At 42.2% G+C, this 25,758-nt stretch overlaps 1 protein-coding gene across 3 annotated transcripts in view; it reads left to right on the forward strand.

Annotated features, from left to right (window-relative positions):
* The window catches only part of WIPF1 (WAS/WASL interacting protein family member 1), a 78,060-nt gene that overhangs the window by 39,050 nt on the left and 13,252 nt on the right, over positions 1-25,758 (forward strand). For 2 of the 3 annotated variants that reach the window (XM_032693709.1, XM_032693708.1), the window contains exons 3-9: positions 1,326-1,414; positions 2,869-2,998; positions 5,207-5,383; positions 6,595-7,356; positions 9,796-10,008; positions 11,647-11,760; positions 13,090-17,902. In XM_032693709.1, coding sequence (XP_032549600.1) covers positions 1,364-1,414; positions 2,869-2,998; positions 5,207-5,383; positions 6,595-7,356; positions 9,796-10,008; positions 11,647-11,760; positions 13,090-13,145 — 1,503 coding nt within the window. In that variant the 5' untranslated portion in view covers positions 1,326-1,363 and the 3' untranslated portion in view covers positions 13,146-17,902. Of the gene's footprint in view, positions 1-1,325; positions 1,415-2,868; positions 2,999-5,206; positions 5,384-6,594; positions 7,357-9,795; positions 10,009-11,646; positions 11,761-13,089; positions 17,903-25,758 lie in introns of those variants that run through there. The other variant, XR_004358110.1, reaches the window with a different exon arrangement.

Below are 25,758 nucleotides of genomic sequence, written 5' to 3' on the forward strand. Positions count from 1 at the left end.
TAGGTTGTGACTCACCTCAAACCCTCACTGCAAATGCCATTTTGTTTCATTCAGCAATTTTTCCTAATGTTCATTTAAACTGTAAAGGGTACTGTACCTAGCATGATGTTGATTTGACAGATACTATGCTGTTACACTTCCCCTTGGTTTCATCAAAAACCACATAAGTTACTTAAAAAAGTAAAAGCTGTGTATTCTTGTAAATAACTGCCCTGAGGACTTCAGCTGTCAGCCTGGGGTTGTCTGGAGAATAACCCGCATTCCTATTCCCACTATGTTTACCTGTTGTGTGCAAACGCTGTATAAATGGTGGCAAATCATTGCTGGCTCAGGTGGATGGGCCAGCAGAAGGTGAAAGCTCAGGTGAAAGAGTAAAGCACACACTGAAATGCCACAGCACCATTAGAAAAGCCCCAAAGCCCCAACAGGCACAGTTTCAGCGAGCTGGGTGCCAAAATGCCACAAAAAGACCTAGTGACTTAAAAAAAAAAAAGTCTTTGACACTTGGCCTTTCTTTTTTTTGTTGTTTTGTATTTTTGTTTCAATGAAGTTCTGCATCCCAGGTGTGACCCTCCTAGGTTGAAAGTTTTGGTTGGAGTGTGGAAAAGTGGGAGCCTGGTCTCCAGTAGCGAATATAGTGAAAGGCTAAGCTTTAGCAGTCAGGCTTTTCCCTTTGCAGCAGCCTGCAGCTGAGAGGCCGGGCTGCCTACTTGCTCTTCTCCTCAGGGAAAATGCACATAGCATGACTGTGTGTGCTGCCTCTGAGGAGGACGAAAGTGCATTCACATGTGATGATGGAGCATGGAATCTTCAGAGCAAGCAGGGAGAAAGGAAGAAGCATGAGTCTGTCCTAGAGTTCTGCTGTTCCACCCTACTCATAACAGCATATGTGTGAATCTTTTAGCAACTGAAGGGATTTAACAGGTCAGCATCTGACTTTCTGAGTAGGATCTTAAAGTATGATATTTTCTTGAAGCAAGGGTTGATGGTGTAGCTATGGAACTATCCTGAAGCACTTCCATGGGAAGAAGATTGTTGGATTAAAAGAGTACAATTTGTTACTGCATTTTTTCCATTGCATGGATTGTGTAAGTGTGCAAAACTGGATGTGTATGTCTATGAGTTTATATGGCAATGGGGCTTATGTAGGGAGCCCTTCTTTAAAGATGCAGCTGGTTTCCATACAATTAAATATGAAGTGCTTTTTATATATTATTTAGACTTAGAAAATGTAAAAGATAAAGGATGCTTTTTAGATGAGTAGAACTTTATTTATTAAGATGTGTTAATCTTTGAGTTTTGTGTGTTTGTGTTTTGCTGTGCAGGTTTCTTAGCAAGAGCAGACAGAGCTCAGCCTTCCACCATGCCTGTGCCTCCCCCTCCAGCTCCCCCTCCACCCCCAACACTAGCCTTGGTAAGTTTTACAGGAGGTAAATGTACCATATGCACTGTTCTCTACTGCTGCTTGTCTCATTGGATGTGACATTGGATGTCCAGAGGTAGGGAGGTGTGGATGAGGGTATGCACTGACATTTGGGGAAAGCTCTCCAACATTTTGGTTTTGGTTGATTATTGATCCTGTGAGAAAGACCATCACTTTCACTCCTTTCCAGTGCTCATATGGATGTTACTGTCTACTCTGATTCTCCATCCTTCTCTCCCTCCCACACTGGTGGTTTGATCTGGTGGAGAGACAACAGCTTGTCTAAGTCAGGGAAATTGAAGTCTTGGTATCCCCTTGACTTTCTCCAGACATGTACTCCCACCTGCTACTCTAGTACTTACATGACCTGAGCTGGAAAAAATCAATCCTATTGTTTAAATTCGGTAAGGATAGTTCTTAGCTAGCACAGCTCCCTCAACCAACTTGGGGTATCAGAGCACAGGATCCACTGCTGACACAGTGGGTGAAACTACATTGGACCTGATTTAATTTTAAGCCTAAGCTGAAATAAATCTTGTGCTATGTTTGCCTGCCCAATAGTCAGTCATCTCACTGACAAGAAGGAAGAGGCTTCTTGAAATGCCGTTTTAAAGTACTCAGATACTTTCAGAGCAAACCCCAAGCCGGTTACACAGATGGAATGCGCTGTGCCTCTGAAGAGTCTTTCCCTCATTTTCCACCCCAAGTATGACTCTCTTCTTCGTCCCTCCATGGCAACTCTCTCTACCTTTCAGGAAATCTCTGTAACACTGATCTGATAAGTTGGAAAGTTTTTCAGAAACCACTATTTCCTATAAGAGGCATATATATGTGCATATGTATGTGTATGTATGTGTATGGTTTGGGGTTTTTTTGTTACTCCTTGAAAAACTGTGTCAACGAAACATAAACTGAAAAGAGAGGACCATTGAGACAAACCTCATGCATCTAAAGGTTTCATTTGATCTAGATGAAGAAGTCTATATATAGAAGTAGCGATTGCCATTTTTAAATACTCCTAACAAAACTAAAATAATAAAGGTCCATCTTTCTTCTGATTTATCTAGAATTTGTATTTCACTACAACTTTTGAGAATGCTCGTTTTCTTGTGTAATCAGATTATGTATGTAATTTGCCATAGATATGCCTTGGCTTTAAAAAATCAGAAACTCTGAATCTTGAGTTTAAAGAATGTGAATTCACATGGAAGTATTCAGTTTCTGGTGATTAGTATGGGTTAGAATAGTAGCAGCGTTTGGGGCCTTGAGTCAGTAACAAGGCCAACTACCTTTAACATCATTCACAAAAATAGACATGGCATGCTACCCACTCCAGTGCTGTTCCAACTGAAACTGGAGTCTCAAGTAACTACCGTATTTGAAGAGAACTTTTATCTAGAAGTTGAGGTTTATTTTGCCTCCTCATTTTTAATTTTATTTTGCAGGCAAATACTGAAAAGCCATCCCTAAGCAGGTCAGAACAAGCAGGGAGAAATGCTCTATTATCTGATATTACCAAAGGAAAAAAGCTCAAGAAGACTGTTACTAATGACAGAAGTGCCCCAATTTTAGACAGTAAGTATGATTCTATATGTTGCAGTATCTATAGGTGTGAATGGTTCTACATATCTGAATGCAGAAAATTATCATCAGATGAACTGTAGGTAGAATAAAGTGCCAGTAGTGGCACGCATAAAAGTAAATTCTGTTCATCATGGATGAATAGTCAGCTGAGAAATCAAGTACTGCTTATGAAATGTGAATGTTAATTTGTTTGCTTATCCTCATACAGCAGTTTATTTTCTTGTTTGCTTATATCAGAAAACTATGCAAGCCCTACTAGGAGTTCTGCTGAGGAGCTGCAGCAGATCAGGAAAACAAAACCCCCATCAGGACTGAGGAGAGGACAGAGAATAAATTGGAATTTCAGACTCTACTTTTGCATAAACAATATAAGAATAAATGCGTGTCTGGCATGACACCATTGGCTCTTTAATGGCCTCAGTACCACTTAAAGCAGAACCACAGCCACAAGCCACAACTCCACCTGTGTGTCACTCTGCACGCAGTTTTACCATTCCTGGAGTGACTCAGGGGTGTTATCTTTTTGGCTGAGCCTTGTTGCCCAGCCTGCCCACCAGTACTGTGGCACAAGGCAGTGCCTCCACTTACTTGAATGGAAACAAGGGCTCCATCCATCTATGCTGCTGCTGTGTCTCACAGAACATCTTGGTAGGTGCTGAGAGGAGGCTGGAAAAGCCCATGTAGCAAAAATGTTGGGAAGACAGACCAGAAACAGGAGAAGTGTGAGGAACACAGTCCCGCTCTGACAGAGGAACAGGATTTATTGCCTAAGGAGAGAAGACACTTCTACAGACTGATTAGCAAATGTGGTACACCTCAGTTTAGGTTTGGCCATGCAGTTAAAGACTGGATTTTGTTAGGAAGATGATGAGGAAAGCAGGAAATGCCAAGAGGAATGTGACCAAATAAAAATAATTTAAAAAAATAGATGCAGTCCTGCAATCAGCCAGCTACAGTTTTTAAACCCTTATTATCTCTGAATGCGAAGTTGCACGTTCTAGCTATTGTAATGAGCTGGAGGGGATTAAAGGAGGGGGTAAACAGTAAGATAAAAATTATGCAGCCTATTATCTTGTTTACATGAATTAACAAATCATGATGAAAGACTTAACCATAGTAGCAGCATTTCTCCAGAGGTTCACACCCTGTGTGAGTCAGAGCCAAACCGAGCTGACGTGCTTGAGAAGGATAATGTGAAACATGCGTCCATGGACACACTCTTCCTCCTTTTTTCTTGGGGGGATTTTTAGAAGTGCTTTTGATCCACAAGTTTTAGTTACCGTAAAGTCAGTGAAATTATTGCCAACCCAAAGTTGTGGAAATCAAGATTCCAAGAGATGAAGCCATTGATCCTCGTCCATGTAGCCCATCATCTGAGAACTGATCTCCACAGATATCCCAACCTGTGGGCCTGCTCATTTGGCAGTGATGCTCTGAATAGGGCTCTTCTCTGTACTGGTAGTTGTGGAAACACTTTCATTTTACTTTTGGCAACTCAGTGTTGTCACAGCAGAAATACTGACATTAGAGAGAAACAGGAGAGAAAGTGGGGGGAGCTGATAAAATAATTCCTGCCTATTGGAAACATTAACAGCTAATGATCCCATCACTGCATTTCTGAATCTACAGAAAAGTAATCAGAAATGGGATCTCTTTCCCTACTAAGCTTTGTTTTGATAAATAGAGATGTTGCAACATCATCAGTAATGAGAGGTGCATTCCCAGAAGCGATCACCAGACACACCTTCAAGAGGAAGGACCCTCTGTCTTCCTCCTTCCTTCCTTATTTTCCATGAGACTGCCCTGTTTCTGCTTATGGAGAAGTGGAGGGCAAGGATAAGAGAACAGAAGTACAAAGAAACAGAAAGAAGCTACTAAGATGCTAACAAAGACAACATGATATTCTAGAGGTCCCATCCATGCTCAATTCCAAATTCTCCACAGCAATTTTATCTGCTTTCTAGTCCAGAGCAGACTAAAGGAAATTGATAGCTTAATAAAATACAGGGGCTATGATTATCACGCCACCTCTGCCACGGTGCAATAGTGTTGGTGATGGCAGCTGTGATGATCCAAACCCTGTGTATTTTGAAAGCTCATCCATTTTTCACCAGCTGCAAGCATTGCTCTAATGGACGAGATGACTTTTCAGGATCAGTCTTGCTTCACTAACATGGAGGATTTTTTTTTTTCCAATAGAACCCAAAGGACCTGGTGGAGGTGGCGGCGGTGGCTTTGGAGGAGGTGGCGGTGGCAGTGGTGGGGGTTTTGGTGGTGGCAGTGGTGGCGGCTTCAGTGGCGGTGGACCACCTGGCCTTGGAGGCCTTTTTCAAGCAGGAATGCCAAAGCTCAGATCTGCTGCAAGTCGAGATGCCGGTAAGAGAGATCTTGCAGTTCCAGTGTGAAAAAATAAATTATATTGCTTAAAACCTTCATATTACCTGCTGGGATTGAAAAAGCCATCAAATATCTTAGACTCTTAGGAAATGTAATTTTCAGCTTGAATCTTGTTTTATTTTACTATGAGGTTTTATGAGAGGTGGGACTCCCTTTCCACCCATCCTCTTAGTTATTGATGAAAACTAAAGATCTTGGCAGTGCTGGATTGCTGCTTGCAAAGTACAGTCAAGCAGACTAGGTCCTGCCTCAGCTATTGGTGTGCAGGACCAGAGGGGAATATAGGAGGATCCAGGCTAATTCTTTCTTGTGCACCAGGAAAAAGGATCTATTTTCCAAATGGAAAGTACATCTGCATCAGCTCTACAACAGTGTGATTTGCCGCTTAGGGAGTGCACGAGGCATCCCAGCTGGCTGGTACACACACTGCAGTTGAGGCTTGTCTGGGGCAGGCACTGTACTTCTGGCTGACAAAACAGCTGCCAAGAGCCTCATGCCCCTTGAAAAGAAGGACATCCGGGGCCAGTGAGTTTTGAAAGTTTAAGGACAGAGGATTTCATGCTTGTTGAAGAAGGACTGTGCAATGGGGGTTGTAGGGTGTTACAAACATTACATATTTTATAGCCTAACATAATTTTTCAGCAGACGTACAAAACAGGCTCTCGGACCTGGTATTTTCTATTGTGTCACAGTCTATTTTGGGAACTTGTATTAACACAAAAGTTCCTGGCATCACAGAACAGTACTTCTTCAACTGCAGGGCCTGCTGCCATCTTCCTGATGTGCACAACTACATCCTTAGATAACCGCTACTAGAAAGGGCTGAAAAGAGCCTTTTGCCGGACTGTTGTTGTTAAAGATCATTTAAAAGCTAACGTTTCTTTGCTCTCAGGTTGATGGTATCCAATACTTGTTCTTTACCATTTCTTCCCTCCCTGTGTCATTGCTTGCTGTGATGGCTGTATCACTTGTGTTACTTTAGGGACACTGAAGTCGTACCTCATAAGCAATATCGGGCTGTAACCTGCTATTGGAGTGGTTCCCCAGTGGTGCCGGGGTTGGTGCTGAGCCCCAGGGCTGGTGTGCCCCGTGCCGGGCTGCTCCCCAGCCGCTCTCAGTGCCTCGGGACGGCCCGTGCGGCACCGCAGTGCCGCTCCGACGGCGCTCATGCCCCTGTCCTGTGTCCGCAGACTCCGGGGGAGGCCGCCCGCCCGTCCTGCCGCCCGGAGGCCGCTCCGCCGCCGCCAAGCCGTTCTCGCCGCCGAGCGGCCCGCCGCGCTTCCCGGGGCCGCCGTCGGGGCCAAGGACCGCCGCCCCCGACCCGCAGAGGAGCCGCCTGCCGCCGCCCAGACCCGACGCCGGCTCCAAGCCCGAGGCGGCGCCGCCGCCGGTGCCCAGCACGCCCCGGCCCATCGCCTCCAGCCTGCACAACCGGGGGTCGCCGCCGGTGCCGGGCGTGACCCGGCAGCCCAGCCTGGGGCCCTCGCCCCCGCCGTTCCCGGGCAGCCGGGGCGCGGGGTCGGCCGGACCGCTGCGGCAGCCCGGCCCCGGCGCGATGCCCCCGTTCTCGGGCCGGCCGCCGCTGCCGCCCACCCCGGGCCGGCCGGCGGAGGACAAGCCGCCGCCGCCGCCGCCCCCCGCCGGGCACCGGCCGTCCGCCGCCCGGGAGGGGCCGCTGCCCCCGCCGCCGCCGCAGAACAGCAAGCCGCCCGTGCCCGCCGCCCCCCGGCCCGCCCTCGGCGCCCCGGCGCCCCCGCCGCCGCCCCCCAGCCGGCCGGGGCCGCCCCCCGTCCCGCCCGCCCCCGCCGGCGGCGACGAGATGCCGCGGCTGCCGCAGAGGAACATCTCGCTGGGGTCGTGCCCGGCGCCCGGCGGGGGCCGCTCCGGACCGCTGCCCCCGCCGCCCAGCGAGAGGCCGCCGCCACCCGTCAGGGACCCGCCCGGCCGCTCAGGTAGGGAGGAACCGGTGGGCGCGGGGGACCGGGCGAGGGTTCTTGGGCCATGCACGCAGCGGCTTCACATGGGTGACAAATATATGCCAGTATGGCACCCGTGCGAGGCACTAAGGATTCTGCAGTTGGAAGAGAGGGTTTATTGGCGTCACGATGGCTTGAGGAAAGTCACAGTGCATCACCAGCATACTCACGTGTACTTCTGCAGATCTTGGTAACTTTCGTTATAATTACTGTAATTGAAAAGGATTGCCAATGGGATTTCCCCATTACGTTTTTGGATGCAGAGAAGCTGTTTTACCTGGCTTCTGGTGGGTGACAACATTTGCCTTCCTGAGTCAACCAGTGTGAGTTAATGGTGGCATTCTCATGAATGGAGGTTTGTGAAACTTGACCTTCTACGTGTTGGGAGGCACAAACATAGCCAAATACAAATTATTTTAATAAAAGACCAAGCCAACAGTTGTTAAATATAATAGCAGTTGTTACAGTGTGAATAAATTGTTACTTACCATATGTAGATATCAAATTTGAAAGTAGAAATGTCTCCTTTGAGTTATTTCATAATATACTTTGTCCTCTGTGACAACTATTGTTCATAACTTTTAAGAATTGTGCATCATAGCTCTGTAATACCTGATGGTTCCCCCATTTGAGATGAGAGAATTTAGTCACAGCCAGGCCCTGCAACATCATGAGGAGAAAAGCATTGCCCAGAAGATAATACTGTGAAGCTCAGTAGAGTTGCCTTTCATTTCATCCTATGGAATAGAAGTTTGAAATCATCTCAAACCTGCCCAGTCCTAGACAATGGAAACGAATGTCATAGGAGCTCCCACTGGTGACAGCCACCTGTGTTACTTTCCAGCTCCTTGAACCAGCCTGGATCTGCAGTAGCACAGCACCTGCCACAGCTGTGCAGCTACAGAAAATACTGACCCCAAAACCATACTTTGTGGAGCTGGTTGCCAGCCCAAAGAATGGCATAATGCTAGTGCAGCCTGCAGTAAATAAATCAGAGAAATCCTGACACAATTGACTGGGAGGATGGAAAGTTGCAGAGAATGTCTGCAATTCCAAGAGCTTGTTCCATGATGGCCTCAGTTTCCACTAGTGCTTTCCTGGTTGACTCTTTCCTGAAGCCAATGGTTTTAGCAAACCTGCACTACCCTTCTGATGGCTTAGTAAGTAGAAGGAAGTTGTAGCAGTAAGTTATAAACATAAATACAGCTATTTTGCAGTAGTTCGATATAGATGATGGAGTTTAGCTAGGTTTAGAGAGAGAGCAAGCAAAACTATTCTGAAAGTTGCTAAATGCTTCTCATTCTTAGAAGCCATTCCCTGAAGGCAAACTTGAGTAATATATAAAATAAGAAGGGGGGGGAAATCCACAAAGTATAGCATGTTTCTTGAAAGATGTTTCAATGCTTGTTGCTGGAGACACAGTATTTGTTGCTCTCTTTTTCAAAATGCATGTCTGTAGATAGGTTTCATCAGGACAGGGGAGCATTCCGTAAAAATGAACATAATTGTCAGTTGCCCAACTATGCTAAATAGAGGTAGTGAGACTTTGAACACGCGTAGCCCTCCACACCCTCTGCTTCACCTCCTTGTGTCCTAACCATGGATACCTCTCTCCCTGGCAGCAGCTGCTTTCTTGTCTTTATTTACTTTTCTTATATCAGCACCCTTCCCCTGCCCTCAGGATAGCCCTGGTCCTGTATTACATGGGCTGTGCCTTTGTATTTGACCTGTTATGTCACTGTGCCAGTTACACAGATACACAAACACTGGAAATGCCAGTCTATGTGTGAGGTCTGTTTCCAGTTCAGAGGGAGATGGATATGGTCCAACTACCGAAAAACTTGTCATGCAGCTCATTTGTTTATAAATAAGTGAGCTGATGTGATGCAGCTTAATGCTGCCATTCCTGGGCTGAACTCCCCTGTGTGCCATCACAGATCCAGGCTGTGACCTAGAGGGGAACACCCCTATGGACAAAGAACCTCTGAGGGTAGCAGATGTCTTCTTCTACATGTTCTCTTGCCTTGGACCTCCACAACACCCTGAATTCCAGCTGTAACTTCTGCTTGTTGTGAGCACTGCTAAGTTAGAGTGGTTTAAAAGTAGCTTCAAGGACCAGCGCTTCTACAGAGACCTCTGTAGCTGAGAGTAATGGGAATATGGACACTGTGGTGTATTTATGTTTAGATATACCCTGCTCCCCTGAGCTGTACTCTTCAAATCAGCACTAACTCCCTAGGGAGCCCTGGAGAGCAGGGAAGTGGGTGCTGAAGGCCATTACCACTTGGGGCCAAGGGCCCTAAGACAGCCCTTCCTCTCTGTTTTGTTAGTGGGAGGCCTTGGGATGCAGGCATCCCAACAGAATAACCCCTGGTGCTAACAGCATTTGTGTGCTTGTCTCTTGTCTTTCTTTAGGCCCCCTCCCACCACCTCCTCCCATAAGCAGGAATGGAAGCACTTCAAGGGCTTTGCCCGCTACTCCCCAGCTGCCATCCCGGGCAGGGCTGGACAGCCCAAGAGGTGGACCTCGACCTCCGCTTCCCCCAGACCGGCCGGGTTCGGCAGCACCACCACCGCCGCCACCACCTTCATCAGCTGTCAGAAATGGCTTCCAGGACCCAGGTGATGGTAAGCCATCCTCCCAGTTGTTTGCCTTTGATAGAAACGGTGTACTATTTTGGCCTTAATGTGTCAAAAAAGGTTTGGGATAGAGACTTTGTTTCCGGTGCTGACCTTTGACTTCTGACCAACAGAAGTATCACTGGGATCTCAATCAACCCTGCCAAGTAAGAATCGAGTAAATATGCCATACATAGAGCAGAACTGCAAAGTCATCAATACAGTCTCCAAAATAACTCTTTCAAAAATACCCTGAAAAAAACAAAGGGGATTGTTTCAACTCTGAGTTCAAACCGTAGCTACTCTGACATTTTGGATGTCAGAACAAGTTAGATGACTCAAAACTGAAAGCTGAAAAACAGATGAGTGAAGAGATTGTCAGAATGTTGCTGAAAATGTCAAGTATCTATTTCTGCTAGTGTTTATTGAAAAGATGAGGTCCAAGACTGCCGTGTTTTAAAGATTCATCATGCTTTTCTTTTTAATTGTTTTCTATTTGCATAGAACAGATAAATCCTCCAGCTAATTACAGGAGGACAAAATTGGTATTTCTGACATTTATAAGGTTAAAAAAAGCAAACAGAAAATAAAACTGTAAGTCATGCTTTTGAAACATCTTCACACATCAGATAAGGCAGGTGGGTCACAGATGCATTTTTTCCTACGCAAGTCATTTGGAGGGTTCAGAACCTGCAGCTCTTTTACACACTGATTTCTGATTGCAACCATTGGGAGTAGACATAGAAAAACTGGATCCCAGCAAATAACCACATGTACTAATGCCAGGTGAAACTTACTCAGCTGTTCATTACGTTATGCAATAAAATATAACAATATTGCAAGAAAGTTGTGGTTACAAAGTCCTGGAGCAAGCAAGTGAAGAAGTTACAAAGTTTAAGATAGCCCACACTTTCTTCCTTAGGCCTTCAAATTCAGGTTCAGAACAGAGCTCTTTGAACATTTCCTATTATTTCAGTGAAGAAACTTATCAGCTTGCTTTATTCCTTAGAATCCTATAGACTCAGGAACTACAACAACAGGGCCTGTGTAGTCTAAAGAGAATTGCAACTGCTGTATTTTTCTGGTTTTGATACTAGTTACATATAGGATTCTCTGTCATAAATTTTATCAAAATGGCCCCAAATTTTCTTTTTCCAATATAAATATTAAGAAAGAAAAAACACTGCCTATAGGAGATGCTTTTGAGCTCTGTGTTTCAATGACATATGAGTATCAGAAAATTTTATACCAGCAACAAAATACTGTTCTGAAGTAGAAGACACTACGTAGTTCTGGTAGCACATATATATGTATGTGTGTGTGTCTGTGTATGTTAAAAGCAGATCTGTTATACATGGAAGGGAGTGTAAGACTTATTTCACTTATTAGTGGAATTATGGCAGTTTTCCTGATCTGTGATTTTGCATTAAACTGTCTAAGTGATCAGTTACAGTAAATAAGAATTTTCATTCTCAAACTAACCTAAAGCATCTTCTTCTCTGACTTGCTAACAGAATGCTGGTTCAAAACTCAGCTATGTAAGCATTTTACAATATAAAACATCCATTAAATGTGATATTAATGTCAATTGACTTTCCTAAGCTGTGTCAGAAAACTAATGGGTAAATTGCATGGGATTTTTTTCAGATGAATGGGAAAGCAGATTTTCTTTTCATCCTCTATCTGATTTGCCACCTCCAGAACCATATGTGCCCATGAACAGAAGTTATCCCAGTAAACTAGCAAGAAATGAAAGTAGAGGTAAGTTTATTTCACCTCTGCTGTTGGAATTTCAATGTATTATCCTAAAAACAATGCAGATGGGAAAGAGACTGGATTCTGAGGTTTCAAGACTTCTCAGACTAACAATCTGGTCACCCATCCTCACCACACAGGAAAAGCTAAATGCAAGTTTGCAGGCACAAACCCTCTTAGACTTGTATTTGAAGAGAGAATTGTTTGTCTTCTCAGTTGAAACGTGTACTGTAAGCGACCAGCCCTGCCATTATAGTCAGCCCTTCTGCTATAGGCAGCCAGAACCACAAAATCCCCTAGGACTTCCTCCTCATTTCCTATCTAAATTTATGCACAACTCACTTATTCTTGTGTCAGCATCATCCCTGAGTTTAGTTTTCCTCTCTTCTAGTGTGTTAAACCCCTAGTATTTTTCAAGACAACAGTCATATCCTCCTCTCTGTTTTTGTTTTGCTGGGCTGATTAAATCTGGATGTACCATACTTTGCTTCCAAGCTATGGTCTCTGATTATCAGGGCTGCTTATGTATATATTTCAGTTTGATTTTGTCTTTTCCAATCAGAATGACATACTGTTTCAGTTCAGGTTTCAAACACGTCTTCTACAGCAGCACAAATGTTTCCTGTCTTCATTAATGGTATTTTGCCTGATACACCCAAGGATCAATTTACTTCTTTCGTAACCAGTGACATTGGTGACCCATAGTTATCCTGTAATCATCTGTACACTCAGATGTTTCTCTCCTGTTTCCAAACGATGAGGTTTTGGTTTGAAGCAGAAATTCCTCTTAGTCTCTGACCCTTCACTATGGCCTGTTAGCTTTCATCCCATTTTTATTACTCCACAAAGAGAGGCAAAGTAACATATGCATTTTTTTGTGTTTTCTTTCATGAGTTTGCAATGAAAATCTTCATATAGGGAAAAACATTAAGAGCTTTGAAATGTTATTGTGTTTAGAGCTTGCCACTCTTCATTGAAATTTGCATGTGTTGCAAATAGCACTGAGAAGGTATGTGTTTGCATAAATCAGTAAAGCTAGCAAGAACTATCAATATGTTTTAGGAAAGAGGAAAAGGACTGAAATATATGTGCTTTCCAGGCATTTGGGGATAACATTAGGTAAAAACTTTGTTTTACAGTGTTTGAAGTTCTGATGTTGTTTAATAAACTAACTAGAAACTCAACAAAGATTTTTTTATTTTTTTTTAATGGCCAGGCAAGGAAAGTAGTAGGTTTCCACCAGTTACTGAATTAATTGCTTGGATGTAAACTCCCACTTCAAAAGAAGGAGTATTCCAGAAGGAGTAACACAAAAAAACTTTCTTTCTCTTTTAGGTGGCTCTGTCCGAAAAGAAAGAGGTGCCCCCCCGCTCCCGCCTATACCAAGGTGAAATGGGTTCTGGCCCATTTTTGGGCAACATCTGTTTTCAAGTTTCCTTCGAGTCAGTTCTCCTGTCCACATCATTGGAAAGTTGTCTGTCTTGATTTATTTCCACTTTTGGCTTGTCAGCTGGAACAAACTTCAGTCTCTATTACAGAAGTAATAGATGCGGCTTAGGAACTGTAGTTGCTCAAAGCTATGAATTTTATTTGCTTATACTGCAGGCGTTTTGTGGACCATACACAATATACGTGCACCGTGCTCACTGTGTCCAACCCTGTCCCCTGAAGAGCTCCATGGGAGGTCTGGCTTTGAATTTGACAGAGCTTGAACAAAGCTGTTTCATTCACTTTGGGTACAGTGCCTGTATTATTTGAATCATGAAGTATTTTATGTTTAAAAAAACAGTTGCTGGGGAAAAATGTGTAACCAAGAGTCCCTTGGATCCTTTTTTGCATGCCTAACTTGGCCCATCTGCTTCTGGAGGCCATAGACCTACTACATGGTGACCAAGAGTTCATCCTTAACTTTTTCACTTCAGCTTAGCCACGGAAATCTTAAACAATACGTAGCACATCTTGCCTCAAGGATGGGATGTATCTGGCCTTGTTTTCATCTGCAGAGAATCTTCCAAAGAAAAGCACAAGTGAAGAATTCATCAGCATAAAATCTATCTAGCTATCTATTTTTTTAATCCCTCTTTCCTAGTTTTAATAGTGTTATGCTTCCAATGACCAAATTGTTTCCTACTGCAATGTGGACCAACCCAGAGTCATCCATGCCCTGGATTACTGTAATACCCTCTGCCTGATACTGCATGCGAAGAGTCCTCAGAAAGTAGTCTTGGTGCAAATGCGGCAATTATTGTCATTGCAGGCTCCTCCTTTAAAGCATCACTAATACCAGTGCTCCACAGACTGCTTTCCAGTTATTTCTTTGGTACAATTAAACAATGGGTTTTGACTTAAAAAGTTTCCTGGGACTTAGGTCACAACTCTCAGAGAGCTTGTATTTGACTTGCATTACAGCAGAGCAGCTGAGGTCAAAAATGTGAAAGCCCTTTGGTGTAGTGAAGGGGGCCTGGGGTTTGTGCATTCAAGTGGAAGCATCCAAAATTTGCTGTCTGCACTGGTTCAAGAGAAATGGGAAGATATGGTCTTCTGAGTTTGCCATGAAGCCTGTCCTTTCAAACTTTGCTGAGATGATTCTCCACAGAAAGCAGCAATGCTTACATTAATAGAAGAGAGAGTGAGGTATTCTAGCATTGTGACAAGTGGTTAATATGTTTAATGGCTTTTGAATTTTGTATATGAGGAAGAGTTCATTGTATGACTGAATTTTACAAGTGGATATAAACACATATAAAATGCTTTTGGAAATTAGAGGAAGATTATAATTCTGGATTTGAAATATTGCTGAATGAAATATTGCTCTTTGTTAATTGGACCTCCGAAGGTTAGCTCTGAAAAATTTCACCTAAATCTCAGTGTGTTTCTTCAAAGTGCTCTTGGGATTCCCACCAAGCCTGTGTCAGCAGCCATGTTTCACTGGATGTTGCTCAAAAAAAACTAAAACCCATAAAAACTAGTCATGTAGGTTAAGACAATGTTTCTCTAGCATGGGAGACATGATCCTAAGTACACTCTGCAGCTAGAATGAGGTCAATCCTTGAAAAATTAGAGAATTTAGCCAGAGAGTCTGGACCCCACTGCATTGTCTGTGCATAGGGCTTTTTGCTCTTTTTGTGAGTGTCGAGGGGCAGATCCCCTTTCTGCCTGACAGCCTGGACAGACACATTGAAGGGGATGAGACAGAGTTGGATTTGGCCAGATCAAATTTAATTTGTTCTTTCCAGTGTTTGTTTACAAAACCTTTTTAGCTGTGATAGAGTTTGATTGTGTACCTGTTTTTTACATTTTTATATCTAATGACCTATTATAAGTTACTGTTTATGGTCCTGAACCTGCAATTAAATGCGCAGGCGCAGGGATGTATCTACATCTAATTGCAGGATCGTGGCTGTAAGAGTTTCTTAAACAGATACTAGTGGGACCTCCATGTGACAGGTGCACCTTGGGATCAAACCTAGCACAATATTGAATTTGTATATGTATTTTATGGATGTCACTTAAACAAAGTGCCTGTCTCTTTGAGATATTATTATGTGAATAGAAGTCCAAATAAGAATTTTAGGATAATAACTTAAAGGATAAATTATTGTATTCATGGTTTTAAACTGAAGCACTTAAAACTTTCTAAGAGACAACGTTTTGAATTTAAGAATATAATATTTTCAGTACCTTGACCTGCCAAATCTTTATTAATATCCAAATAGCTATGCAGCCAAAAAGATCCCTCAACCCTCCAGAAACTATACCTTTTTTGAAACTTACCTGCTTCCAACATGTTTTACTTTAATAATTCAATGAAAATGCTGCCCATTGTTCTGCCAACTCTCTGTTTCATTCAAATATATTATATTTGATCTTTTCAGCAAGGTTTTCCGACCAGAAATCTGGACCACTACCAAAGTGGTAAACTAGCTTTAGTTTCACTTTGAAATGTGCTATGTAAAAGGCCCTCAGTTAACAAGCCAAGAAACCTGACCTGCCTACATTTTAGCGATTCTTTTAACTCTACAAATCTCTTCAGAATGGATGTTTGGCATACATGTAAAATAGCTTAACACTGCAGAAAGAGGCATTTTTCTTCACCTAACAACAACTTTTCCATTTATATCTTCTGCTATAAATGTCCCTAGATATATTCCAGAACAATGCAGCATTTTATCATTCAATATATTGCTTCTTATATCAGTAGCTATTTACAATATGATCAGTATTAAAGTATTTATTTCACTATGAAGTGTTAAAAAAGAATAATACAAAACAGATTGAATCAATGGTGCCTTATGACTTTTTTAGTCAACTTTTCTGTGTCTCACTAGAAAAATGAACAGACGTTGCTCTTCCGAGTCCTCACGTAAATAGTGCCGACAGGAGCATTGGCTCTGTTTGAGCCAAGCACTGCTGTTATGTGCCCAATTGGCTCACTTCAGGTGGAGCTCAGTGAGTAGGTGAGGTGTATGTGGGCACTGGTTGGCTTCACAGTCAGTTGTTGGTATTGCTCTGAAAATTTAACTCTTTCACAAAACCAGTGTCTGAGGCTGCTGTCCGCACAGCCTAGCTGACTTCAGTGTGGTTGCATAGGTTATTACAGGACTAAATTTGATTCACTGCTTGCATATAAGATTTGCTGGGTTTGTTTCAATGGCCTTGCATTATAAACCTTCACACCTCAGACTCTCTTCTTACATTATCACTAAGACTCACACTGTGTTACAATGGCCACGGATGTTCATTTTTGTTTAATTCAACTCAGTAAATAAAATGAGAATAACTTCTATACCACGTGAAAATAATTTTTCCTCTATGTTTTTAGAAGAAAAGTGTATGTTATGTTTGTTACGACTTTCTGCACCGACCACTGGGTGAAGAGGTGACAGTGATTAATGTTCAGAGTTGTTAAAGGAAACTGAGCTTGTGATTCAGGAAGCATATATTTCTGTAAATGAAATAAATAAGGTTGCAAAGTTCCTGTTTAGAAGCCAGCATTTCCCAACACTAAAAGAATCATAAGAATTAATTTTTTTCTGCAAGACTGAACTGTTAAAGTAGTTCCTTAAATTGCCACTTAAAAAACTGGACAGTAGTTACTCCTTCCAGCAACAACTGTTTACATGACTCTTATAGATCTGCCTTGGAACAGAGAATGAAGGAACTAAACTGCTATCATGCTTTACATATATTGTAACAACAATTTCCTGTGCAGAAGTATGGAAATAGAAAGGGTACTTTTTGCCTTGGAAGCAAAGAATGAAGTTGAATGATCAAACTGAGATTATTTCAAGCAGAATGTCAAATGTTGAGAGACCTAGAGAGGGCTCCTCAGCCACAGGACACTGGAAAAGAAAAGATTGGTCAAAGAAATAAAAAATGATTGACTGAATGTTGTTATCAATACTAGAGTAAAAATTACAATATAAAATGTGCTTGTATGTAGTACCACATCGTGATAGCGTGAACACCCTGGTCTCACAGTCAGGTGCAAACAACTTGTTATGGCGGTACATTGACTCTGTGTAACATATATTGTATGAACTTTAATCTTTCAAACAGTATTCACCAGAAAATAAGGAGAATCTCTCACCTAAGGTATCCAGAAGCACATTAAGTTCATGGAATGGTTCTTCATGTATATTGGCAGAAAACGGGGATCTTGTAGCCTGTAAGATGGATGTGACTGGACCATTCAGTTAAAATGTAAGCCTGGAACATTGGCAAAAAGGGGAGTGTTGGAGTAACTCAGCCAGAAGCAGGGCACATGTGTATGGTCTCGGTGAGTGAGTATGCAGCAGGTAGGTATGCAGACCGAAAGAGAAAAATGGAAACCGCATGTCTTACAAAAGGGAGTAGCCCTTCAATATGCTGCCATTTTGAAATACAGTTTGTCTGTGATAAATGTTCTTTAGTGTAAACTAATGCATGCAGACGAAGACATCTAAATTTGGACTTCCAAAGCCACACAAGAGAGAGAAGCATAAAACATAGGCTGAGCAGAAAGTAACATGTTTTTATCAGATGCTTAAAGTTTGAGCTTTTTATAAAATATTAATCTAGTTCTGTGAATTTTTTTTGCTTAACATTTATTTTGTAAGTGATTTTGTTCTCCCTGTTTTTCTGTTCTATACCAAATAAATTTTACTTTTATTATAATTGGTGGTGCAGACTGTTACACTGAGAATAACTGCAGTTGCTTCTTTGACAAAAGCACACATTAGCTTTAGCAGGAGCATAACAGTGAGCCTGGCAGGAGCTGGGTTGAGCTGTTCTCCTCCCCTTCTGCCTGCCATTGCACAGCAATAATGCTCAGAGGACTTTGGTCCTACATACAATGAAGATTAGACACCTGTAGATAAGGAGAAATAAAGAGTTTACTTTAGGATAAAGAATCAAAAATCAGTGGTCAGTGATGCTGTACTTCTGGGTGGCTGTTGGGTGAGCTGTGGGCATTGGCTCTTGGCCAGGCAAGCTAAGTACTTGCCATGGGGAGATGACATGGAAAATCACTCTAGTTAAGTGTAGATTTTTGTTCGTCATGTCTCCACTCACTAGGCAGAAAGCTGCCAGAGAATGTCAAACAAATGGAACCCTCCTTTTGACTTTGGAGACCTGTTCTTGATCGTGGATGTTAACCTTTTCAGATAATTTGGACCATGTTCATCAGAGAAAGGCCCTTTGATATAAAAATCCAAAGGAGGCTCAAATTCAGGCTGCACATGCAGCTTCTCCGCAGAAATTAGAAATGTCATTTAAAACCCTGAGCTAAAAAGCTCTGTGCTGTAATGCATCTATCTTGCAAAGACTGAAGCATCAGGCTTACTCTTACACAGGTGGTGGATCCCTTGACATCTCTGGGGACTGCTTGTTGATTTGTTCATTTTGCAGACTGACTGAGACAGAGAAAATTTTCTTAGAAGGCCACCATCACTCATGTAGCCCAGAAGCCCAGCAGTCCCGGTGCCTGGACTGTATATATAGAGAAACCATGATGGAGGGCAGAGGGTGAGCTGTAAAGGGGCTGGCTCAGCAGGCCGAGACCTTTGTTTGCAGATCTCAGTGGCTGTAGCCTTGAACGAGAACACAGAGGTATGTAACGATCAGGTCGTAGGACTGTTTTCCAAAGGAAATATGGTTCTTTTTGTTTTTCAAGAAATTAAATTACTTGCTTTACTTCAGGAAGAAGGAACTGAACTGAGCATGCTGTAACCTTGTCATAACCACAATATAGTCTTCCTCCATTTAACTCAAAAAATGCTGTTGATTTAAAAGAAACTCAGAGTCTACACTGTAAAACATTTCTGAGTGCTCCCTGCAGTTGCAGGAAGGCTCATGTGTTGCACACAGCACACATAGAAAATATGCAACTCCTTTGATCGTGGTTCAACTTCCAATGACCTTCCTGCCTCCTATGCACAGGCTGTTTCTTTCTGCCCTCTCACCCAGTCTGAGTCCATTTTACACTGAACGTAGTAAATTAGTCCCAGCAAATTACTGATTTGGGGGATTAAATATTGGCCCATATATTTCTGTGCAACAATTAATGTATTATTTAGGTTAATTAATGAAATAGATCAAGAGCTGCATTAGCAATCAGGCTCTTAACCTATCTAGCAGTCCAGGTACAGAAACATTCCTGAGGAAAGGATGACTGACACAAAAATATTTGAATAAACAGAGAGAATAAATTGGGTGGCTGCTGCTAACACTACTTTGTGTCCAACATCTATCTGTCTACTGAATAACAACATTAGATAATCTCTTCTTTAATCCTAAAACACTTTTATGGCTTTAAGATATATGACTTCTGCAAAAGCTACATTCAAAATGTAAAATAGAAGTCTATCATGAATGCTGTCTATATGATACTGCCAAGCTTTCTACTCCATTGCAATAGGGCTCTTCACTTTTTTTTTCCCAGTGAACAAAAAAGTCATTTCTTCAAGAGTGCTGGAATTTAGCCTACAAAAGTACCTTTCTCATTTTCAATATCGAACTGCTCTTCTTATTTATTTTCTTTTTTCCCTTTTTTTTTTTTTTTTTTTGCTAGAACACAGGAGAAATCTCTGCCTAAGCACCTCTAAGTTAAAGGTAGGCAGAAGGGCTGAGGACAGAAACATTGTTGGTTGCTGTGCATCCTTTTTTTCTCCAAAACAGGAACCAGTGATCTCTCCATGCAGTCAGGGCAGGGCTTTATCACTGTCCAACTCCCTTCCGAAAGGGGACCACTTTGGCTACCTTTTGCATTTACCTGTGTGCAAAAATTGGCTCCAAGCTTGTGTGAATGCTGTACACGATAAGGCATGTAACCAGTTCCCTTCTGAAAATGTTTTTGTGTTCACAAAAAGATGAGTGTTTAGTCTGTGGGTGTTGGGTGTTACCCAACTTGAAGGAAGCATTCATGTATACAGGGCTGTGAAAATGAGTCATTCCTGTCCTTCTCCATTCTAGCAGAAATTTTAGTAAATTCAGAGTTACTCGTGAGCCCTCGCGTGCCCTGTGGAGCAGCAGAGCCCCTGCATCTGAACGCTGCGTACTCCCAAGCTGTGAGAGCAAAAGGCAGCTGGAGCAGTCAGAGCACTTGTGAAGAGAGCAAGGTAAAGGCTGTGGGTGAAAGGCCAGACTTAAACCCCAGCCTCTGTCATATGTATGTTGATAGTGGAACTAGCATACCTTGTAAATGTTATTTGCGCTGTTTGCGAGAGACTGCAGAGCCCGTCAGTACTTTCCGTGCTGTCTCAACACCAGCAGACTGCTCAAATCCTTCTGTTGAGGTTTTTTTCCCCTCCCTACTTAAAACAGAAACTTTCACTTCTGCTATTTGACAAGGAGCTTGGGTTACTTATGAAACCTGGGAACCTTTGTTTGAAAACATAAAGATATCTGTTACTTTCTGCTAATTATATAGTTTCATCTCCTGAACAGTGCCTGCAGGACTGCTGCTGTGCCTTCATCCAGCTGCCCAGCAACTGTGGGGCTGGTGTGTTTGGTCCAGATTACTCCTGATTTAAAAACAAAAGTCCTGCTGTGTTCTGTAAGAGAATTACCCCATGCCCTCTGTGCCAGAACCTTCATTCCTCCCTCTCTTATACATATGGGCGCTTGTGAGCGAGGGGAGAAATTGTAAATATATGTTTTAGCTGCAAACAATTGTAATATAAATCCTAGTACAAGCATGCACCAGAAAATGAGAAGCCTTGTTTGTTTGCTAATTAAGCAGGTGGGAACAGTTGCGATGCACCCCCAGTCTAGGAATTCTCTTTATGCTGCAGATGCTCATTCCCAAACCACCTTTGCTGCTCCAGGTGCGGCCGCTCACCTTCTCCTGCCCTGCCCGCCCGCTCCCGGTTGCCGGTTGCCGGTTGCCGGTTCCCGGTTGCCGGTTGCCGGTTCCCGGCCCTCGGCCGTGTGCGGCGCCGGCCGCCAGGTGCCGCTCCCGGCTGCGCTGCCGCCCCCGCGCCGTCCCGTCGGGAAGGTCCCGGGAGCCGTCCGTGGGGACGGTCGTGTCAGCCGGGAATGTTCACCGCCGTTCCACTGCGTGTAGGATCAGCAACTCATAACCTCTGCTCCTCGAGCTTAACTACCCACAACTGAGCAGCCTGGCCCACTGGCAGGTGTCCCTGCCCATGGCTGGGGGCTTGGAACTAGGTGGTCTTTAAGGCCCCTTCCAACTCAAACCATTCTGTGATTATATGATAAGGAAACGCACAGTTCAGCATTTTAGGAACACTACACGCTGTTGGCACAGCAGCGATTTCATTCCAGGTGCATCCGGCCTGACTCTCCATGCAGTTACACAGCTCTTAGGCAAGTCAAATCCCAGTATTGGCATAAAAATGGTGCAACAGGAAAACACACTTGATTCTACATTCAGACCAACAGAAAGCAGCATGCTATTCGACCTAAACTTTAGCTAATAAAGTTTCGCTGCAGCTGGAGAAGATGGTAGGCATTAAAACAAAATACCTTTTTTATAATTGAAAATACCAAGAGGAAGTAACAGAAAGCTGTAAGAAAGCTACTCTGACAATACTGCTGTCTTAAAACCAATATTTACTCTAATATTTAACAGAAGAAAGAAATTTCTTTCTATTGTAAGTCAAAGAAATAGAAAGCAATCTGGAGATACATAGGAGACTAAAATATTTGCCACAAATTTAAATGAAATGGCAAATTGCGGAACATAATGAGGAAAAGGTACCTTTCTGCAGAAAAATTCAGGAAGAAGAGAGTTTGTTCATACAGTCCTGTGACACAGTAGCAGAAAGGGTTGAGTAGTGAAATGAATAAGAAATAAATAAACAAAAAACTATTTCTACCACATTTCTACCACAGGAGACAATACACTGCAACCAATACATTTCTTGTACAACATTTAAACTGTATTTGTGTAAGTAATAAATAGTGGCTTGGGAAATGGTGGGATATGGTGTGATCACAAATGGAAGCTTAGTAACTGGAAAAAGTTTATGGAGATTTGGGTCATATTCTGAATGTACTTCCAAAGCTTTTGATTTGTGATAACAAAGTTTGGTTTGTGATTTATTTGTTTATTTGGGAGGGATTGGCTTATTTGGTGGGATTTCTTTACTAATCGGTTGCTTGCTGAATAAACTGCTACATCCAGCTACACATCAGAAACAGCTTATTTAAACTCTGCAGCTTGCTTTAATGTGGTTTTCCTGAGCAAAGCAACATCTGCTAACTTGTGTGCAACACTGATAGCTCTTCTGGTTTTATTAATTTTGGGGTTTTTTTGTGGGTTGGGTATTTTTGTTGATGTTGTTTTGTTTGGAGTTTTGGGTTGTTTTTTTTTTGAGGAATCAGGCCAAATTGGAGTAGTCTTACAGTCACTGAGCACTAAGAGTGCTGAGAACATGTAAGTAATACGTTGCCTATGTCAAAATGAATGAACAGATTTTCTTAGGTCAAGGAAGAGCTGTAACTCTTGTGCCCTATTCTTAATAATATCACCACATACTGTTAGCCATGTCTATGTGAAAACGTAAAAAAATATCTTAAGTGTCTACCTTCAGTAGATACAGCTCTAACCATAATATGACGCAAATGGACAAGATTTAATCATGATTTTCCAGATAAAGCATTAGTAAACACTAAGCTAAAATGCTGATTTCCTTATGTGACTTTTGCGTACTTTTTTTTTCCCCAGTCAGACTGGTTAACTATAGAATTTATTTTTGAGTACTTGCATTTGATTTCAGCACATTTACCTTCTTGCTGAGCCACGTAACATGTTGATGCCCTAGCACCAATGATGAAAGTTGTACCTTTAGGAGCTCTCTTCAACATTGCTTTGTCTCCCCTGAAAGCAATTTCAGAAGAAGCTTCTGGTATTGAAATTACATGTGGTTATTCTGAACTTTACTGAATTCAGTGCAATCTAATTTGAACCTCTTTCTTTACTTTTTGCTTTAGAGAGGTGAATTTCACCATGCACAATGTTTACTGTGCTTGATTACTAGAGCAATCTATTTCAACAGACCTGAACATACATAATTATTGCTGAAGTATAAGTTTGACTTTCTGCAAGCTGACTACACTAGCTTCATGTATTTTCTTTTGGCAGATAGAGTGTTTTGAAGACTATAATTGCACCTACAGCTCTGTGACATACCAGTAACACATGCCCTTGTCTCAGCCACAGAACAAAGTGGAAGTGAGTGAGTACAGTGCAGTAAACATGGTTTCAAAACCACCTTGGACGTACACATTGTCTTACAAAAGATACTATATGAAAAATACCAATTAAGTTCTCATAACCAACGTAGATAATGAGGCATCCTACTGCGAAATTGTAGATGAGCAGATAAATAGCTTTCTTGAGAAGGAAGATGTTTTACGAAAGTGTTCCAAGGTAACTGAGGTGAATGTAAACATCCAGTGCATCCCCTGTGATTTCTGTGTTAACAAGCTTTAAGCTTATGGGTAACAGTATCTGGCTTGGCATTTTCCTGGTCTCTGTGTTATATTGCTCTCAGGATTGCTCTCAGATGTTGTATATTTTTATGGTGTTTAAGCATCAAAAGTTTGGAAAATTCTTTCATGGGAGAAGTGCTTTCCATTTGACAACACTCTCCAGAGATGAAATCCAGGGGCTTATTTTGTGTTTACAGATTAATTTTCCTCAGGTTTCCCTTGCTGCTTAACCACCTCACCAAACATATGTATATTGTAAGCAACAGTTTATTTTCCAGTAACCAAGTGAGTCAGTGTAAGTGACCAGACACCTCTAGATATAGATAAGCACTTTGTGTTCTTCCTGAACATCTTACACACAACTGCAAGAGAACAGACATTACAAACTAACAAACCTTCTGAAACCTGAACTACATTTTTAAATAACCAGAGTTAGACATACATTTTTAGGTGGAGTCAGCTAACAAAATTTAACAGAGGTCAAGCATGGGTCCCTGCCTTGTGCATTATATCATCTATTGACATTTTAAGCAATGAGCAGTACAAGAACAGTAGTTCTTCCAGTACTAGAGTTACAAGACCATTGTTCTCTGTGGGTATAACTCCAATTTCATATAAAATTTGGCTCATTGTCAATAGCCAAAGAGCATTGAGGAAGTATTTTCTTCTGTAATTGAATATAAGGAGATTACCTAAGAAGTGCTAGTCTCTCTACCCATTGTTGTAATTACTGTGTTTTGGATTTTTCCATGCTGTTGAAAACTAGGTACACAGCTGTTTGAAAATTGCACTGAGATTATACCTGTAAATTTCCAGACAGATTTCATCCTGATGCATTGGCCAACATTCTTCCTGTCTGCTAATATTCTGTATTCTTATTTATGTCTATTCTTGGAAAAGTCACTTTTTTGTAATATCCTACTGAGAGGTTATTTAGTGAGATGTTCCACATTTTCAGTCAATAATGCTGCTTTGAAGCTGACAGCGCACTTCCTATTTTAAGGCAAAGTTGTCTTTCAGTTATCACCATACCCTAACAATTTGACTACAACTTGCATGCCAGCTCTCCAGAAAAAAAAAAGAAAGAAAGAAAACCAGTTACTTTTAGTATTTTCAGAAACAAACTGGAGAAATGCTTGCAGTAAATTCTTGAAGGCTTTTCTTCAGAATACTCCAGTGTTTCAGGTTTTGCAACAAGTGCTCGCAGTTTACCAGTAAAGTAGTCTTCACATCAAGTGCAAAGATACCTTTGTGACCCTCCCTGAAAATCTGTCCAAATTGTCTCAGTTGTATGCCTTTGAAAAATATGTTTGTATGTGGTCACTGCCAGTTCTTAAAAGCTGAATTAGGTGAAACCTGTTCTCATTGAGAGAGTAAGCCTCTTGCAGTTCCTGTGTGGGGCCAGCCTGTGTATGTGTAATTGTTGCAGGTAAATGAGTACAATGAAAGCCACAGGGCAGCAGGACAACTCATGTAATGGTTGCTCCAGCTGCTTTTCATTGGGTGAGCTACTGCCTAGATCAAAAAGCAGAAATTATCTCCCACACATTCTATGGACTACTTTGGTGAAACATAAGTGGATGGAAACATCGAATTTGAGTGAAAACAGAATAAAAGTCAAGGGGGTGGAGGATAGATGTGATCAAGAGCTGATGGACTGTATAAACCTGTCCTCTCAGGAGTTTGTAGACAAAAAAACTTTCCCATGCATTAGTCACATTATTATAGCTATGGGCATTGCTAGGCCAAATATTTTGGGTTTTAATTCATGCATGGGGACTTTTTGATACTTCTGTGGGCTGGGTGAAACTCCATGAGAACTTGTGTTCATAACTGTTACCCTTAGTTTACAAAGATCTTAAAGGGAAAAGGAAAGCAAACTCTATGATAAAGCCAAGGTGTTGGAACAGGAAGAGGCTCCATGGAAAACAAGGGTACTTGCAAGGCCAGAGAACATGTGGCTCAAAGAAAGGGTCTACAGAGCTTTGATTAAATGATGAAGGAGTGGGGACGTGTCAACCAGTGAGAAAATAGTCTTTTGCTGTTCTAGGAAGCAGGACTATCCTG

The sequence above is a fragment of the Chiroxiphia lanceolata genome, chromosome 7 (genome assembly GCF_009829145.1).
Source record: "Chiroxiphia lanceolata isolate bChiLan1 chromosome 7, bChiLan1.pri, whole genome shotgun sequence".
NCBI lineage: Eukaryota > Metazoa > Chordata > Aves > Passeriformes > Pipridae > Chiroxiphia > Chiroxiphia lanceolata.